The 17,910-nt window shown below is 39.5% G+C and overlaps 1 protein-coding gene across 13 annotated transcripts in view; it reads right to left on the reverse strand.

Moving 5' to 3' along the window:
* Positions 1 to 17,910, reverse strand: part of Sox6 (SRY-box transcription factor 6) — a 550,047-nt gene that overhangs the window by 174,878 nt on the left and 357,259 nt on the right. For all 13 annotated transcript variants that reach the window (XM_029537970.1, XM_029537945.1, XM_029537995.1 and 10 more), the window contains 2 exons: positions 16,100 to 16,272; positions 13,286 to 13,354 (listed from right to left, as the gene is read on the reverse strand). In XM_029537970.1, coding sequence (XP_029393830.1) covers positions 13,286 to 13,354; positions 16,100 to 16,272 — 242 coding nt within the window. The remainder of the gene's footprint in view (positions 1 to 13,285; positions 13,355 to 16,099; positions 16,273 to 17,910) is intronic.

The following is a 17,910-nucleotide window of genomic DNA, read 5'->3' on the forward strand; positions in this document are numbered from 1 at the left end:
GAAGATGGCCTAATCAGCCATCATTGGGAAGAGAGGCCCCTTGGTCTTGCAAACTTTATATGACCCAGCACAGGGGGAAGGTCAGGGCCAAGTAGTGGGAGTGGGTTGGTAGGGGAGCAGGGGTGGGGGTGGGGTATAGGGAACTTTTGGGATAGCATTTGAAATGTAAATAACGAAAATAATAATAATAATAGTAAAAGAGCAGGTCAGTCACTTGGAGAATCCTCTTCTCTAGGCTTGAACATCATGGCCTCCCAAAGCCAATACTCCCAGAGTATTCAAGTGTGGGATTAATCCACTGTCCCAGGCAAAGTCAGGAGAATGAGTCAAAAACCATTGTAGGTATCAGTAAAGACAGGTTTTAAACCCTGGGAAAACATTGACCTGCAAATATTTTGCAAGCCATTTGGTCTTGGTTGTTTTGAACTGGAAGTTCTGTGGAAGCAACCATCAATCACAGATGGTTGTTCAATCCCAAGAGTTAGGGATGGCATATGATGAAGGCAGACACAAGATGCAAAGATTAACAACCGGTCTTCTCTGAAAGAAGAATAACATTAACCAGGCAATACTGTAGTCTGTTCTAGTCTCTTCTGAAACTTATTTTTATGTAACCTTATAAGATCTTGCTGTATTTGCATTACTGTATTCTGGGTTTTTGTTCATGTAATGTTATCCTAAATCACTAAAAACTACTTTAGTGTCATTTTTAATAGTCAGTGAGAGACCACCACGTGAATAGACAATAAATTTAACTTAATACAAAAGAGCTTTCACTGTACATTTAAATTTTTAACTTTTTTTAATTATAAAAACACTTAGAAAAAATTTAATCCTAAACTAAAAAAAAAAAAATAGCTTAATTTTGAGTCTACTATTCAACACATCTGCCTTAATGACTTTATAGAGAGGATGTCACAAAACAGGGTCCCTAGCCAGAGATTCGACTCATTGGGAAAGAACAATGTCATCAATATGATTGTCAAGTCTGAATAACAGAGTTCAGATTACCTACTCTACAGACTACCATAATCTGAACTCTCTCCTGCAAGAGATCACCTAGGATTTAGGAGTTCCAAGATATCCCTCATCCTAAAATGGGGTCCATGTGAGGCCTCTCAAACCCTGTGAATTTAACAATTCAATCAGAATTAAGTCAGAAAAATCTCTTCAGAATCCCAGCTGTGATGTGAATGCTGAGCAGGGAAGTGCTGGTTTCTGCCCTGGCACTGCAGCTAGGCAGCATGGAGCTGGAATTTCTCAAGTGGTAAGGAGCATGCAGGTTCCATCACTATGGCACTGAGCTGAGCAACCAGATCCTCTAAAGGCTAACCTGTAGAACCCAGTAATGCATCCTGCTAGAGTATTATTGCCATATACAAATCTCAGGTCAGCAAATAGCACCTCTACACTACCTTGCCTTCCTATGGCAGGCACACACAGAGCGCACAAATAATTCAATGGAATACTATACATTTCACCCCTTTTCCTTGAGGCACCATTAATCACCACAAAATAACGGGATATTTTTTGTTCCTGGGCACTGGTGCTCTGATAGCTGCCACCACATTTGTTTATTCTTTCAGGTCCCATATCCTAGCTTATAAACGTTTGAAGCTCATGGTCTGCAGTAAAGTACAAGTCAGGAGAAGGAAGGGCTGACACACTCATGATGAAGAAGAAGACATTCTTTGTTGAACAAATACCTAAGGGGTCTGCCTTCTCTTGGAAGTTCCCAGTTTCCAATTGCCTCCGCTGGGCCCACTCAAGTATATTAATATTTTAGTCCCCTATATTTATCTGATTCTTCAACACTTAAAAACAACTTCTGCCAAATCTAGTTTCAGAAACATCAAAATAGTGGTAATAGTATATAAGAAATGTTTTGTTCACTTGAGACACTTTTCTGAAGTAACTACTGATTTTTTAAAAAATGACATCAGTTTTAAACCTTTTTCCCTAACACAAATACATATTCATACATGTATAAAGAATATATATCAATAAATATATATTCACATATAAAGATATATTCATATGCATATACGTGTGTGTGTGTGTGTGTGTGTGTGTGTGTGTGTGTGTGTGTGGTGCAATTCCAGCACAGAATGGCCTGGCCTGCCCCCCACCAGCCCTTACAGCAGCAGTCAGGCCAACCTATTGACAGCTGCCCACTACACTAATCTCAGCTACTGTAGGCAGACATTCTAAGAGAAATTCCTTTCACTAAAAGACACAGGAAAGAAAGGTCAAGCCTGTGACCTGCCTGAAAACGGACCCCTCCCTCATTCTGATCTGGAGACTATTACAGCTTCCTCCTGGAAGGATGCAGTTTTACATTTTCCTAATGGACAGGGAGGTGAGAGAAATGGATGCAGCATCTGGCAGGAGACATCACGCGTTTTGAATCATTTATTTTCTTTTATTTTGAATAGGTAAATATGTTGGGCTCTGACCCTAATAACTTTGAGTGGGAATTACTATATGTGAATTAAGAATGGTTATGTCAGGACATCCCTCAATATTTAGAAGACATTCCCTTGTGCTCCATCAAGTGCCACACAGTATATCAATTTTTATTCCCATCTCTCAAGCCTGGTATGCATACTGTTTAACTTCTTAAATTCTAAGTGTAGACATAACTCACAAAAGCCAGACAAGTGCTTGACTTATAGGTGATGGCACATGCAAGATTTACATCAACAACTTTGTTAGACAAGGTCTTCTGTGTTTGTGCAGCCACACTGCACAACTTCATCTGTGTTTTAAAAGCTATAAAATAAATTGGAAAGGTTTGTTTACTGTCCTAATTTCTCAAGCACCATCGATCTAATAACAAGGACTACTTTTAGCGTGAGTGCAAAGAAATGGACCCTGGTTTCCCAGAATAAAATGCCCCATTCCCTTCTGCACCATCCTCAGCAGCACTGTCTAATTCTTAGCTGACTATTCCTACACACCTGAAAATCCTTACCCCCTGACAATGGAAACAGCTCTCATTTGGCAGTCAGAGGAAATCGTTGCTTTTCCTTCGCCTATAGTTATTATGGAGATAATAATTGATTACAGTATTACACAATGATTATCTTCTAATCACATCACCAATTTCTAGGTTCTGAACATACATGTGTGTATCTACATAGACTCACATATGTGCACATTTGCTTCCCTTTAGTATCTCTGAAATGATTTCTGTACCCCATTACCCAGGAGAAGTACTAATGACAGTGTAGTAGCAGATACTAGGCATGGGCTTACTTGGGGCCTTTTACAATTATCTCTACTCTCAAAAACTTATGTCAGGTACCATAACAATCCATTTTTAGGAATTAGGAAATGAAGGTGCAGAGCTCTAAAGCAACTTGTCTGGAAGCTAGTAAAGGGAATCATAGACTACAAATCTAATCATCAACTGGACTGGGATCTACAACCTGATTCATCATCTCCAACACCTGTGCTCTACTATCCTAAGCATGAATCCAGACTGCTTGGTTTATATACAGGAATCTAGTTTCTAGTGTCCCTAGATTCATACATTCTTCATGGATTTTAAAATGTAGTCAGTTTTACAATTTTAAAACACTTTAAGAAAACAACAGGTTATGAATTGGGGATGCAGTACAGTTGGTAAAGTTCTTGCCTAGCATAAACAAAGCCCTGGGTTGATCTGCAGAACCAACCAAGCAAGTCCTGGTGACTTACACCTATAATCCCAGCGCTCAGCGGATGAAAGCAAGAGGATCAGAGCTTCACTGTCATCCTCAGCTATACCGAGACTCCTAGGGAATCTGAGTGAGAACCCCACTTCACAATTAAACAAATGGACATTTGGATGAGTATATGTGCGAGTATAGTACTGTAATATACAAGCATATGTGAATACAGCTGCATGTACATGTACATGAATTCTAGGTTGTTTAGATCGGCTCTGTGACTTACTCTGTTGAGACAGGGTCTCTCACTGAATCTGGAACATAGCTGATGATCAGCAAGTCCCCCAAATCCTCCAGTATCCACCACTTACAAAGCAAGGTTTCAAGCATGAATGTGACCACACCCAGCTTTTAATGTAGGTGCTGGGATTCAAACTCAGATCTTTATGCTTGTTCAGCAAACACTGTTACCTGCTAATCCATCTACCTGCCCAATAAGAATGTCGGGGTAGGGGATAGTTCATGTTGCTGTTTTTTTTTTTTTTTTTTTTTAAAAAAAAGCTGTTTAGAATAATAATAAAAGTCATGTGATCTCTGAAAATTCACTTTCTAAGTGTTTTGTCTCTTTTTGTAAGACTATATTTCATTTTGAAGTGTACCATCTCTTAAAAACATACACCTGATATCATCACTTTCTTGTGCTCCCCCTATAGCCCTACAGAGATTAAAAGTCAAACTATTAGAAACACTAGCCACAGTTATCTGCTTCAGATACAGTCTGCTTAAGTTAAGTGTCTATGATCAAAGATGAAAGTATATTTTAATTAGTCATTTAGTTTTTAGGCTGTATCTCAACTCTTTGGATTATTGAAAGTATGAATGAATAAATGGATGAATGGATGGATGGGTGAATGAGTGATAGACAGATGGATGAGTGGAAGAGTAGGCGGATGGACGGTTGGATAGAAAGACAGATGGACAGACAGCCGATTTAAACAACCTAGAATTCATATTTAGGTATGTAATATATATTATCATGTAAAGGTCAACATTTCTCAGTTCTTATTACCCACTACAATTATACACAAATAAATTTTTAGCTATGCCCATGCTAGGACTGTAGCCTAACTAATTAAATAATTATATCAGGATATTTCACATGGGTATTAGATGCCAGTACTTGTTAAAGTCTTCCACGTAATGACAAGGTATAAACAAGGTTGAGGATCATAAACACGCAACTTTGTCAATCACTGCTCATTTTCATCAACCAAAAATAATGTTTTTAAAAAAGCTTTTAACAGGAAGAAAAGTTATTGACCCTCAGGATAGACCCAAAATACTTTAAAGTCCCCCAAAAGTAATGCAGACCAGAAAGTTTATATGCAAATACCAAAAGAATTCTCAAACATAAATATATCTCAAACTATGTCACAAAAGATTCCAGTCGATTCTTTTTACCTCTTAGTTGAAGTAAACTGAGTCCATGGCAATGGCTTGACCTTTTCCATTTACTAATGAAGAGTGTGCACTACCCTGGTATGAGTGGTGGAGGCAGGCTGAGTTCTTAGAATTCAAATGTAAGAGTCATCCAGGTCTTTTATTTTACAGACCAGTAAAATTTAATAGACAAGTGAATGAAGAATAAATAAATACAAAAGCAGAGACCTACATGTAGTTCATGGCATTTATCAAATAAAACCACTAGAAAGGGAAGCAGGCGACGTCTATGATGAGTACTGCTCCCAAAAAGAAAGGACATTTTCAATTCCTAAAAGGTGAAATGAAGAGTGCTGCTTTTAAGTTGGCTCTGTGGTCAACGTGTGCAACCATCTCCTTCCCTGGCCATGAGTGAGGACCTTGAGGCAGCCTAGATTATGCAGTGGAGGAGAACATGCACCACCTCTTCCTGTAGTGCTTTCTCAAGATTTTTTCCAAACTCCATCAGCAACAGCTTTCAGATTGATCCAATGAAGGTGCTGAACCACTATTTGCTTAAAGTTTTTATTCTTACTAAAGTTGTTTTTCTCTCTCAAATACATTTATTTCATAGAAAACATTGTGTCAGTGCCTACAAATAAAACAAAAATGGCTCATCAGTAGAAAATAACCAGAACCTTGAAAAATAGTGGGTTTGAAGCAAGGTACCTACAGGGCTACGTTAGGGCTGCTCCCAGAAGACATGGGTTATTAAAAGAAAACTCAGTGCCAGGCACGAGCTATCTCCTTAGGAGTTATTAGTCAGGGCAGGTCCCCAGGCACCTACAACAACACAGCCTATCATCCTTGGTTGCTTGCCGTAACTAAACAGTGGGCCCCTGGTGCTGGAGACAGCATACAGCTCAGTTACAGAAGGCAAAGAAATGTATATTGAAATGAGCAGAAAACTCATATGTCCCTGCTGGCTAGCTTCCATAGTTCCACTGTGCAGGCTCTTGGAAAACCCACCAATGATCTGACTTAGCACTGGACCCTGCATGCTACAGTACTGACGTGCCAGGCAAGATGTATTGACAGAAAAATGGTGGCATGACTGGTACAGGTAATAAATTTCTTTCTGATTGATTCTGAGGCTGTTATTATAAACCTTGTCAAAAGTCCTTGACAAGGAAGGTCATTTGACCTGGTGAGGAAATATATCAGTCTTTTGTTACATTGGTCATGTTGCCAAAATGCTTTCTAAGTATTTCTTTATATCCATATATTGTTGCTGTTCTCATCCGTGACCAGAGAAGCTTCTTTTTTAGTGGAGAGTCTCTCATAACCAGTCAAAGTATTGGATATTAGGGACCGAGTGCTCGGATTAAACAAAGTATTATTTTTTAAAAGGAAAAGTAAGCATTTATCCTAGAAGAAATTAAATAAGTAAATAACCCGAGGCCACATGTGGTGGTCCATGTTCTTAATGGTAGAACTTGGAAGCTGAGTCAGAAGAATCACTGCAAGTTCAATGCCAGTGTGGGCAATGTAGTGCAACATTATCTCAAAAAGAGACAGTGATAAAAAAAATACATATCCCTTTATTGTCATATTGGAAACCCCTCTCCCTGACACATACATATGAAAGAAAGGCAGGCGGAGGAAGGAATGGGATTCACTAAAGACGTATATAAAACTGAACCTTCAATGCAAAGAGGACCAGGAAACCAACAGAGTTACTTTCTTCTTATAAGAATGAGTCACTGCCACGTTATGTCACCTGCTGATGGCACTAGGATCATCTTACCCAATGGGCAGCTTCATGCCCTGCCTAGAAGAGAAGACTTTCTACCACTTTAATCCCAAACAAGGAGCAGACTCTCTGGCTTCCATGAATTTTCAGAATCTCTGATTTAGGAAGCTGGGGATAGGATCTGAGAGATGAACAGGTCCGAGAAGCTGCGGGACTATAGAGAGTACCAGAGCAGAAGAGGGGAGAGTCACACACAGGAAAACCACAGACTTACAATCTCCAGTTTCCCTTTGCCTAGCACCTACACAAGGCCATGTTAGGAAAGCAGGGAACTAGAGGATTAGATCTTCAGAGCATCGTATGGGATCTTGTCTACACTTTTCTTATTTCTAGACCCATTCCAAACTAAGCAATCTAGAGTGATTAATGAGTAGTTTTAAACCACAGTAAGGGTTTGTCATTTTAGCTTTTATGGCCCTTGCAATTCATAAATTACAGCAGCTCTACCTATTCTTTATAATCTAGAAACTTCATTATTAAAATGTTTGAAGCAGGCTATACAGCATCTATCATTACTTTAAAAGTTAATTATATTACAGAAAAGAAATAATTAGATTTGCATTTTTATCTTGGTTTTAAACTTCGAAAGAAGATCACCACAGCTTGCCTGTGGGCAACTGAAAACAGCATGCAGCAGAGAAATAGAGAGGAGAGAGGGTCTGTTTTTCTTGGCTAATTCATGATTGAAGATAGAATTACAAGATATTTTAAGGGCTTGCTGAAGCTGGGGGCTAATCCTAGACTTCTAAGCTTTGTTTATTTCACTGCGTGGCAAGAGACTACCAGACACATGTACAGTGCCAATAGACGTATCAAATTGCTTTCGATGGATTTATTTGCTACTTTCTGAGGCTTTTGGAAGGATATCCATTACCTGATCGATACCACACAGCACCAGACTATTTGCTAGAGCCAAAACAGGAGCAGTGTAATTGCCTTTTGTTTCTCAACCCTAAATACAGTTAGAAAAGAGCTGCAACCTAAGCTGGTCTGAGAGTGAAAGCCAGCTTGTGACTGTGCTCTGCTCTAGCCATCTTGGAAAGACAATAAATGGAAGGTCCAGCTCTTAAAATTAGAGGTCAATTAGATACTTAACGATAAAGCATATCTTCAAATATATATCTATTATTTTATGCTAGCAAAAAATTAATTAACCAGGTCAAGCAGGCCATGAAGGCTAATGTACAAAGTAATTATTTCTGATCTTTAGACAACTACTTCACATTAAAAGGTAGTCCTTTATTCTGCTCAGCAGATACCTGAAATGTCTGTAGTTAATCATCCTGAAGGAAGCCACAGGCAAAGCTTATCTGAAAAACAGGGCACATCTGAAGCCATCCTGTTTGGTTGCTTAAGGTGATTGTTTTCTTGCTTGGAATATTTGTGTATCTCTGTATCACATGGCAGGAAGGAGAACAGACATTTATTGGTGTTATACCACACAAGTAATGCAGACATACATGACATATGCCAGCAGCATATAAGGACATATAACCAAAAGAGAAAAACACTACGAATTAAAATATTCATATACTCTTAAGAGTAAATCTTCCATGAAGCTAAACAGAAAAACAATTTGGGGGAAAGGTTAATAAACAGCATGCTCTACAGCAGTTAAAAGAAAGAGCAAGACAGAAGCTCTGGGAAGAAGCAGCATGGCATTTGTTTCTGGATTTCTACAGATTGAGTTTCCAGTCTAACATGTGTCTGAAGTCATAGAGAAGGGTGAGGAATATTGGATATTGATCACAAAATTGATAATGATGCCAAGCTTCCCAGTTTCACTCAAGAAGATGAGTATTCATGAACTGACAACATCAGCCCTTGTCCAGAAAGCCAAGTGCCTCAGGAAATCCCCCACAGCCATTTCCTCCAGAAGAGTCTGTTCTTTAGTCAGTCTTAAAGACAAGACTACTTGAATGACTCTAAACCCTGGTCTGAAAAGACCTGGATCACTAGATAACTCCATTCATTTCTAGAAAGGTAATTTTTTTCACAAAGATATTTGAATGAGCTGGATTCTCTTACAAAGACCAAGTTGCAACCCTAAGATGCTATCATTAAATGTATTCCCAATGACAGGTTATAGGTGTCAATATGGTATATTGTATCTATGAAGAATGGTTTTTCTGATTCAAACCTATAATATGGTCAAATGAAAGTAGATGAAGGAATATATAAAAGAATAAAATCTAGATTTATAAAACATTTTCATCTAATATAGCCTTATCTTGACTAGTTGATTAAAATATTGTAACAACTATTAAATATATTTTTGAAGCGGGTTCTGTATTCAGTTCACATAACTCATGAATCAAGTGCTTCAGAACACTAGCTGAGGTACTACAGTGCAGCTGGTAGGGAAAGTAGGTGGAAATGACTGAAGCCACTATCTTCCTTTGGAGTCAGAGTATTAAGAAGCAACTTTGCTGAGCAGGAAGACCCACATTCTATGATCTTTTTGTTTACATCCCATGGTCTTGCTGTCCAGAAATATCAATCATGCCTGACTTTCCCTGTGTTCCATAGAGGAGATCTACTTAGTATGTAACAACCTTGAGGAATCACCATTTCCCAAAGCACAAACAGGGCTTTGAGTTCAACAGGCAAATAGCATCTGCTAATATTAAGCTATGTTAATAATCCTTTAAATCATAATTCTGCTTTTTTAATGGTAAGCATTAGCTCACTAAAACCATTTTAAAAATCACAAAATCACTGATTATATTTTTTTTCAACTCCATTTACACAGTCTTAGAGATCCTTTTCCAAAATGTTGTTAAGATCCACGAAGGTAAAATTATGTTTTAAAAAAAAACTGTTCAAAGAGGAAAAAAATATAAAGGGAAAATTCTCTCAACTGCACATATAGGTTCTGAATGACTGCCCATAAAATTTTCATCAGGACGTTTACAATACCATCTCAGTCACATCTTTTCCTAATTCCAATGAAAGATCATGGTTTTCATTCTGGGCAAATCATTGAGGTTTTCAGTTGTTGCTCTTATAATAGATCCAGATGTGTTTGTAAGCAGTTAATAGAGTGTAGACGTTTTCTCCTTTCTTCTAAAGCTTGCCAATTGAAAGACAAATCAGCGTAGTGAGCTAGAGTAGCATCCGACTATAGCTAGTATACTATAGTAATGGCAGCGGACTGTGAAGGCAATGCTTGCTGAACATGTATGTGTGCCGACAGGTTCCAGGACTGTGAGAAGGGTACAAGTGTAATACTTTTTCAAACTGTCTTTGCAGTCATTGGGAACACTTTTTTAAGAAAAATGTTAATCTGGCCTTTAATCCCAGAGCTAGGAAGGCAAAGCAAGCCGATTTCTCTGGGTTCAAGGCCAACCTGGTCTACACACTGAGACCTTGTCTCAGGAAAAAAAAAAAGTTAAGAGGCTAGATTTAATTTTTAATCATCTGGGTTGTTTGTCCTGTTTCAAATGGAAGAATGTTTTCTTTGTGGAAAAAAAAAACTGTTGAAACAGCCTTTAAGCTCACATTTTCCCCCTAAAAGTTCATAGAAATTAACCCAACTAGCTGGGCAGTGGTGGCCCTGGCCTTTAATTCCAGCACTTGGGAGGCAGAGGCAGGTGGATTTCTGAATTCGAGCCAACCTGGTCTATAGAGTGAGTTCCAGGACAGCCAATGCTATACAGAGAAACCCTGTCTCGAAAAAGAAAAAGAAAAAGAAAAAAATTTAAAAAAAAAAAAAGAGAAATTAACCCAACTATAATTCTTTCTTATAAATTAGACTATGTTTATGACTGGTGAGAAAATATCTTTTAAAATACAGCTAACTCATGTACTCTCCCAAAGAACTGATCGAAAGTTTGAAAATTAGAACTATGCCTTGTAAGAGTGAGAGATAAATAAGTTTAGTGCAAGGAGTGTTTTCAGCATTTGAAAAAATGCTTAGAGAGAAAGATCTCCCCCATAAGTGCTAACAAGATGGATCAGATCCCAGGACAGAAGGAACAGCAAGCATTAGTCTAACCACTCTCTTATTCTAAAAAGCATAGAATCTTGTTAGAAAGAAACTTAAATCCCTAAAATCAACCAAACAATGACATTATACAGCTCTGCTGTTTATAACTTGGATTTCTGAGTTCAAGTGCTGATTAGCTAAATTAAAAAATAAATAAACAATGAAAATGTGCCCAATAATTAGGCAGTTAAAATTCTATTAGTAAACTTGAAAGAAGAGAAGCTTATCTTTCTCTCCCTGCCTCTGCCTATGTCTCTGTCTCTCTGTCTCTCTGTCTCTCTCTCTCTGTCTCTCTCTGTCTCTCTCTCTGAGTGTGTGCGTGTGTGTGTGTGTGTGTGTGTGTGTGTGTGTGTGTGCCAGAGGGTACACATGAGAAAGGCTGCGTAACATGTATGTACACACCTGTAGAAAGCAGAAATCAACCTTGCACGCTATTTCTCCTCTGCCATCTGTCTTATTTTATTAAAACAAAGTCTCTCTCTCATCAGCTTGGAGCATAGCACTTGGAGTGCATCTAGCTCTGCTACCCCAGTATGAGTTCTGGGGCAGAACCCAGGCTTTTATGGTATGTGACAAGCAAGCATTTTACCAACTGAGCAATCTCTCAAGACCCATCTCTATTTTCTCAAACTGAAGATTCAAGCTAATATTTTAAGATTGTATTCCACAGTTACTTAAAACACATCAATTTCATGTTACAATGATAAAATCATATGTAATCAGTAACTATAATATTTCATAAAATACTATGAACTAGCTGCTATGTATCTGAGGTTTTCAGTAGCAGGGAAAGGTATCAATCAAGATAGTCAGTTGACATAAATAACATTGGCTGAAGAGCAGACTACATTAGAAATACATAAAAACATACTCTTATTAGAGTATCCACATAGATAACTAACTGATCATGTTATTTAACACCCCTGAGTTCTTGGAAAGGGAGCCAGAGAAACATAAGAAACCACAGACTAAAAACCTTAATGCCAGAAGAAGGAAATACACTGGAAACTTTAATAAGGGCAGACAAGTGGACACCTGGATAGCTATGTAATTAAGGACCTCAGCATGAGACATGAAAGAGATATCATGAAGAGAAATTATTCCCAGATTTAATTGTAAAGTCTGACCATCAAAAATGCAAAAGACATTCCATCTTGATTGTGAAACATAGGTTTGAATACAAAATCAGAACACAACCAGAAAACACATTCCAGCTCTGTTCTCCCAGTGAAGTTGCTGAAACAAAAAGCTAAATTGAGGAGAAGCACCTCTTCAGACACTGTTGGAATTGTCAATGTAATCACAGGGTTCAGCACAGTAAGAAAGGTTAACAAAATGAAGCAACAATCTAAGTTAAAATCACTGGAATTCTTCAATAGAGCATTAGAAGAAACTATGAGTTTATGATATTGGTGGTTTTGGAAGTATTAGAAGGCAGGACATCAACCCCTGGAAAAGCTCTCATAATTCTCAGAAGATACTGGCTCAGTTGTGGTGGTCTAGATCTCAGCAGGTTAAAAAATATCCACAATATACAAGAGAATGATTTCTGTTGCTGGCTAAGGATAGCTCTGGGACCAGTCAGTGTTCTGAAGGTTAATCTAGACAACCAGTGCTTTATTCCAACACTTTCTAGAATTCATATTTAGTTTTCTATTCAGAAATAAAAGCCATGCTCCCTATCGATCTGAAACAGCTGTTAGTTGAGTTAATCAAGTGTCTAAAGGAACAACATAAATCAGACCATCACCTTCCCTTTGTAGACCTGTAATGAACTGCACATTTCATGCTGCTGCTAGAAATAAATAAATAAATAAATAAATAAAGGCTTTTCTAAAGTAGGTCACAATTATTCAGAGCCATTTTTCTTGCTGTCTCAATTGTAAGCTCCTTGAAGACAAGCCACTGTTCACTTCTATGTCTGCTTTGCCCTGTATTCAAATATAGTGCCATTAGTATTTGCTAACAAAGAAATTAATTAACAGGCTTTTCCCAGATTCTTCTCAGAATTGACCCAACCAGTCCTTCCTAACAAGTAAGTAAAAGTAATCTTCTTTCTGCAGCCCTATTACATAATAAAACACAGAGCAAAAAGTGGCTTTTAGCAGTGAAAACAGCATCTTATGCTGCCTTGGAAACCAAGAGGCTTCAGTCTGGTGGCATCAGGGCAAATAGAAAAAGGCAGGATTGAGGAGAATGGGCAGATGGACTCTGCTCACACATCACACCAGAGAAGGATGCTGTGACCACCACCTGGCTGTCCTCTTGGACTACAACTGTGTACAGCATCGTCCTTGAATAACAGCCACATTGGCACTGATGATAAGATGGTCATTTACAACACTTTAAGTTCCATTTTGAAAGAGGAGTACATCTACAGATAGTCAGATGAGGGTAATAAAACACACTGACCTGGATCTGTTGCTGCAGGAGATTAATCTTGTGCTGCTGCTGAAGAAGTTGCTGCTGTTGTCTTGCGATCTATCAGAAATAAAGTTCCATTAGGTTAAAATGAAATGCTTGTACCTTTACCATTACCTCTACATGTCTCCTGCTACTCACTGATGGTTACTGCACCTCAGTGTGAAGGGCTCCCTTTCGAAGGAGGTCATGGGACCAGAGAGGACAGGGGAAGAATCTGAGCTAGTGGGGTGCCTCTGCTTTATCCAGAGGTGCAAATGACAGCCCTGTGCCCCAGCTGAGGGCTAGCTCCTCAATATGCACTGATTTGCTGGAGACCACAGACTTTGGAAACTAGATCCTTGTAGAATAAAACAGAAAAATCCAAGCCACATTTGTCTAACGAGGATAGTCTGGCTATAAAAAGTAAAATCTGCAAGTAAAAGGCTTCCTAATGTGCCACAGGTCTATTTCCGTCATAAGCCCTGGCTGACTTATAAATATTATCAAAAGGACATAAAAACAACATAGTAAACAGTGAAAAATCTTAGCTTTTTGGATGACACTCTGTGCTCTACAAAGCATTTTTAAGACGGACTGTGCTGTAATTTTAATTTACTCTTGGGGTGACACACTTGTTCCCAGTACAGGATTTGCATACAGGTGTTCCATTCCCTTTCTTTGCACAACAATCAAACTCAGCATCTCAGGAGGTTATCTGGGCTACAAAAAGAAATACTAGCCATAAAATACAAACCCTAGCAGAGGTTGCTTCTGAGTAGGGCAAAAAAACCTTTTCTAAAACGGTGGAGCTTGCTATCTAACTAGATGGGAGTCAGCGTTCAGCTGCTCTCTGCACCCACTCACTGCCCAGCTCACATGGACTGCAGCCTCAGGCTCTAAAGAGGTTTCATCCAGAGTATGCACTACGAAGCAGGGAGGCACGGGGAGCCCAAGAGCTCCCAGAAGGACCTAGAGTCATAGTGTGTTGTGCTCAAGATCTCCTCTTTGTACCTATTTCCATAACCCAGGATTCTAAGATGAGCTATGGGGGTGAAACTGAGTGCCGATGACTCCAGCCTCTACCATGTTCATCTTCCAGTTTCCTGTCACTCTCCCTCGCCTAGAACAGGAGAAATACCCAATCGTGTCATCCAGCATAGAAGGGCAGTCAGTAGTGGGAGACTTTCTGAGGCTCCTCCATCGTTTCTGGGGACAACTGGCTCGTACCGGAAGCAACCCCAGTTTGAGAACTGGGATTATGTTTTCCCAGAGTTTAGAGTCCATAGGAAAACAGAATTTAATAAGGTTAGGACAGCCTTCTTGGCTTGTTGCCACTCAAATCAGAAACGGACCACTCACTTTGCAGCTCTAGGTATGGAGCTTTGAATATTTATTTCCCCTTAGCAAACTGGTGAAACACCACTAGGCATCTAATATTGATGGTCCCTCGTAAATGATAAAGTGCTGCCTAGAAATGCATCGGAAACACCACAGCGCAATTACCATCATCCACTCTGCACACATGGGTTTGACACAGTGAAGTATGGTACATAAGCACCATGTGGCTCAAACTCGGAATTTTATTTGCCAATCGGTTGAGCTACATGCTCGCTTCATTGAGCATGACAACCTAGTTTTAAGTGTCATTTAATTTTCATTTTGAAATATAATTACAAAGTGTTCACTGTAAGATATCACTCGTCTGCAAATGTGTCAAGATTAATTTGTGCTAGCTTATTCACAAGTGTCAATAGTTAATTACTGTGTCATCTCTGGATGGCTAAATGACATTCTAACTTCTGATTTTTTACAGTGTTCCTTTATGTTATTTTCCATTAGGGGCTGAGTCCATATTCCTACATGTGGGCAAATACTCAAGCATATAAAATACCAGACGTCACAACTCATTAAAATCAACAGAGCATATACTGCTCTATATATCCCTGTAAAATACATTTAACTGAAAAGATAATTCCAGTAATAATGTCAGAATTTTAAAAACTGCACATTAATTTGGGTCTGTCTGATCTAAGACGTGAGAGACTATGCTATAGGATCATTGTTATATTAATGCACTCTGGGAGACAGAAAAACTCACTTGTAAAAGCGGTTCATTTTCTAAAAGGCATACATTTAAACTCTGATATTTTTCTACATTCTCATTTCTGAGTCGATCAAGTTCTGCAAGGATCCATGTACTAATTTGCTCAATGCCTCGCCTCACGCACACTATAGAGACTGTAACTCACCATCCAAACCAACACTGCTTTCACATGGATACGGGATGGGATATTAATAATTACCTTGGAAAGTAAACATAAGCCAGGCAGCGCTATTTGGGGAAGAATGAGCACTTTTAAAGTTAGAGGAAAGAAAAATCACTTGGCTAGGGAGCTGCAAAGTCCCAAAGTTTTTCTAGAAGAGGATCCCTTCATTTCCAGAGAGGACAGTAAGGCCCCAGTTAGCATGAGTATTCTCTGGGTGACTCTGTAGATGACTATACCTAAGTGATTCAAATCACACCTTCCAAAAGCAATGCCTGTGGTGTGCACTGCTGCCCAGGGTGTATTTCTTTGCCCCCTTGAAGACTCTAAATTACTAGACGTTTCCCTCGCTTCCACCCTCCCTCCTTCCCTCTGTCCTCCCTCCCTCTCTCTTTCTCTCTTTTTGTTCCTTCCTTTTTTCTTCTCTTGAATTTCCATGATTTTATTTTCTGAAGAAAGCCTCCAACAAGTAGACCAATCAGTGTGATTGCTTGCTGAGCTTGGCGCCCCCTCCCCCCCCCCCCCCATCTCCAGTTCCCTGGCTCCTTGTGAGCCTCACCTGTTCTTGCTGTTGGCGAGCAAGGTCCATTTGCTGCCGCTGTTTCTCGATCTGTGATGCTGCCAGCTTTTTCTGTTCATCATGAGCTGCCAGGAGCTGCTCCCGCAAGCTGATCAGCTGGGTGATCATGGTGGAGAGTTGTCGTTCTTTCTCTGCAAGGCTCTCAGGTGTACCTAAAATGAAAATGAGAGGAAATCTCACAAGCTTGAGGAATGTCTTATAGGAATCAGAGAAAGAGGGGCCCAATTTAGAAGGAGAACGTCTTAGACAAGAGTCTGGGACTGGGACTATTAGCCCTATAAGTGCATTGTGCTGTGATGTGGTCACTGCTTTCCATGCCCAGACTGTTGTCACCTAGAATCCCTTCCCCTCTCTAAAATCAAACCAAAGCAGACTAACCTAGCATCTAACTCCTTTTCACGACACACGCATCCTTTGAGCAAACCAAGAAACCTGAGGTATTTAATGGTGGCTGTGGGAGGGAGAGCTATTTTCTTCAGTGGTGTAGCTACAGGTAAGGAGCCCCAGCTCCTGTAAATGACCCCTTACCTGTGTCCCTGGAAGTAACCCTAGTTAAACTCATAGGGTTACCTAAAACTAAAGAATGAAAACAAACAAAGATAGGAAAGTACATGGGGTGGGCATTGGGAGGACAAGTTCAGAAGAGGAAGGAGATGGACAAGAGTGGGAAGGGGACAGCAGATATAATGAGAGGTTTCATCAAAATACACTATATACCAACAATGTTGCCACAAACATGCTATTATGTAGAACTAATATACGCTAATAAAAAAAAAAACCTTTTAAAAAGAAACCAAAGTTCTAAAGACCTGACCAAAGTGTAGAAACATTAGAGATTTTAATAGTCTATAACTACCCTTTCTTTAGTGGCATTATCAATTGCAAGGAAATGGTAGGTGCTCACTAAGCACTATCTAAGGTACTTCCTAGTTGTGGTCCTCATAGGCTTTCTATTCTCAAAGGTCTGTCTGAAGTTCAGAGGTAAGAAAAAAGTCAAGCTCTTGGCCATGGAACAAGTTCTCTCAAGAGAATTAAAATAGCCTTAGGTAAGAAAGTCTTAAGGTGGTAGTGGTGTTTTGGTTTTGTACTAGAGATCAAGCTAAGGTTTCCAGATTTTTCCTCAAAGGCAACAATGTTGCTGGGGAGGGGGTCCCTCACCCTTTGTCATTTGTCACTCCTCAAAGGGAGAAAACAGGCTCAGAGGCTGGGAAGGCCGTGCAGAAGGATGTGAAGCTTAATGAACGTAAAGACGCAGAGCACTTATGGTATGCGCTAATGGCACTGCACAGTCTTTTATGGGCAAATTGCACAGCTCTCTTAAGTAAAGGGGACAGAATCCTTTTGTGAATCTAAATTAGAGCATTTTAGCACAGTGTTAGATAAGGATTTCAGTCACTGTATTGGAGCCTCACTGGTTTCATTATAAAGAAGAGACCTATGCTTTGAAAGCTTTTCAAGAAGACGCCAGCAGCTGTCAAAAGGGGATGAAGAGTGCCGATGGATGTTTGTGAATGTGGAAGGGGAGACTTCCAGCCCTGGGAAGCCCTCCCCTTCACGCCTGCTAGGAAAGCATCCGAACAACCCAAGGAGCTAAACATATCTTAATTCTGTGTGTCCCTATTTTCTGAGAGGACCCCCCAAGGAAAAAAAGGTGTCTTCAGAGTATGCTGGCTAGCCCTTGCTAGCATGGGATTACTTAAAGGGAAGACAGATGGTGGCAGAAAGGCAACCCAGGTAGATAACTTTTGGGTTTTAATAACCAACTCAGATTAAAAAAAAAAAAAAAAAAA

The sequence above is a fragment of the Mus pahari genome, chromosome 1, assembly GCF_900095145.1.
Source record: "Mus pahari chromosome 1, PAHARI_EIJ_v1.1, whole genome shotgun sequence".
Taxonomy (NCBI): domain Eukaryota; kingdom Metazoa; phylum Chordata; class Mammalia; order Rodentia; family Muridae; genus Mus; species Mus pahari.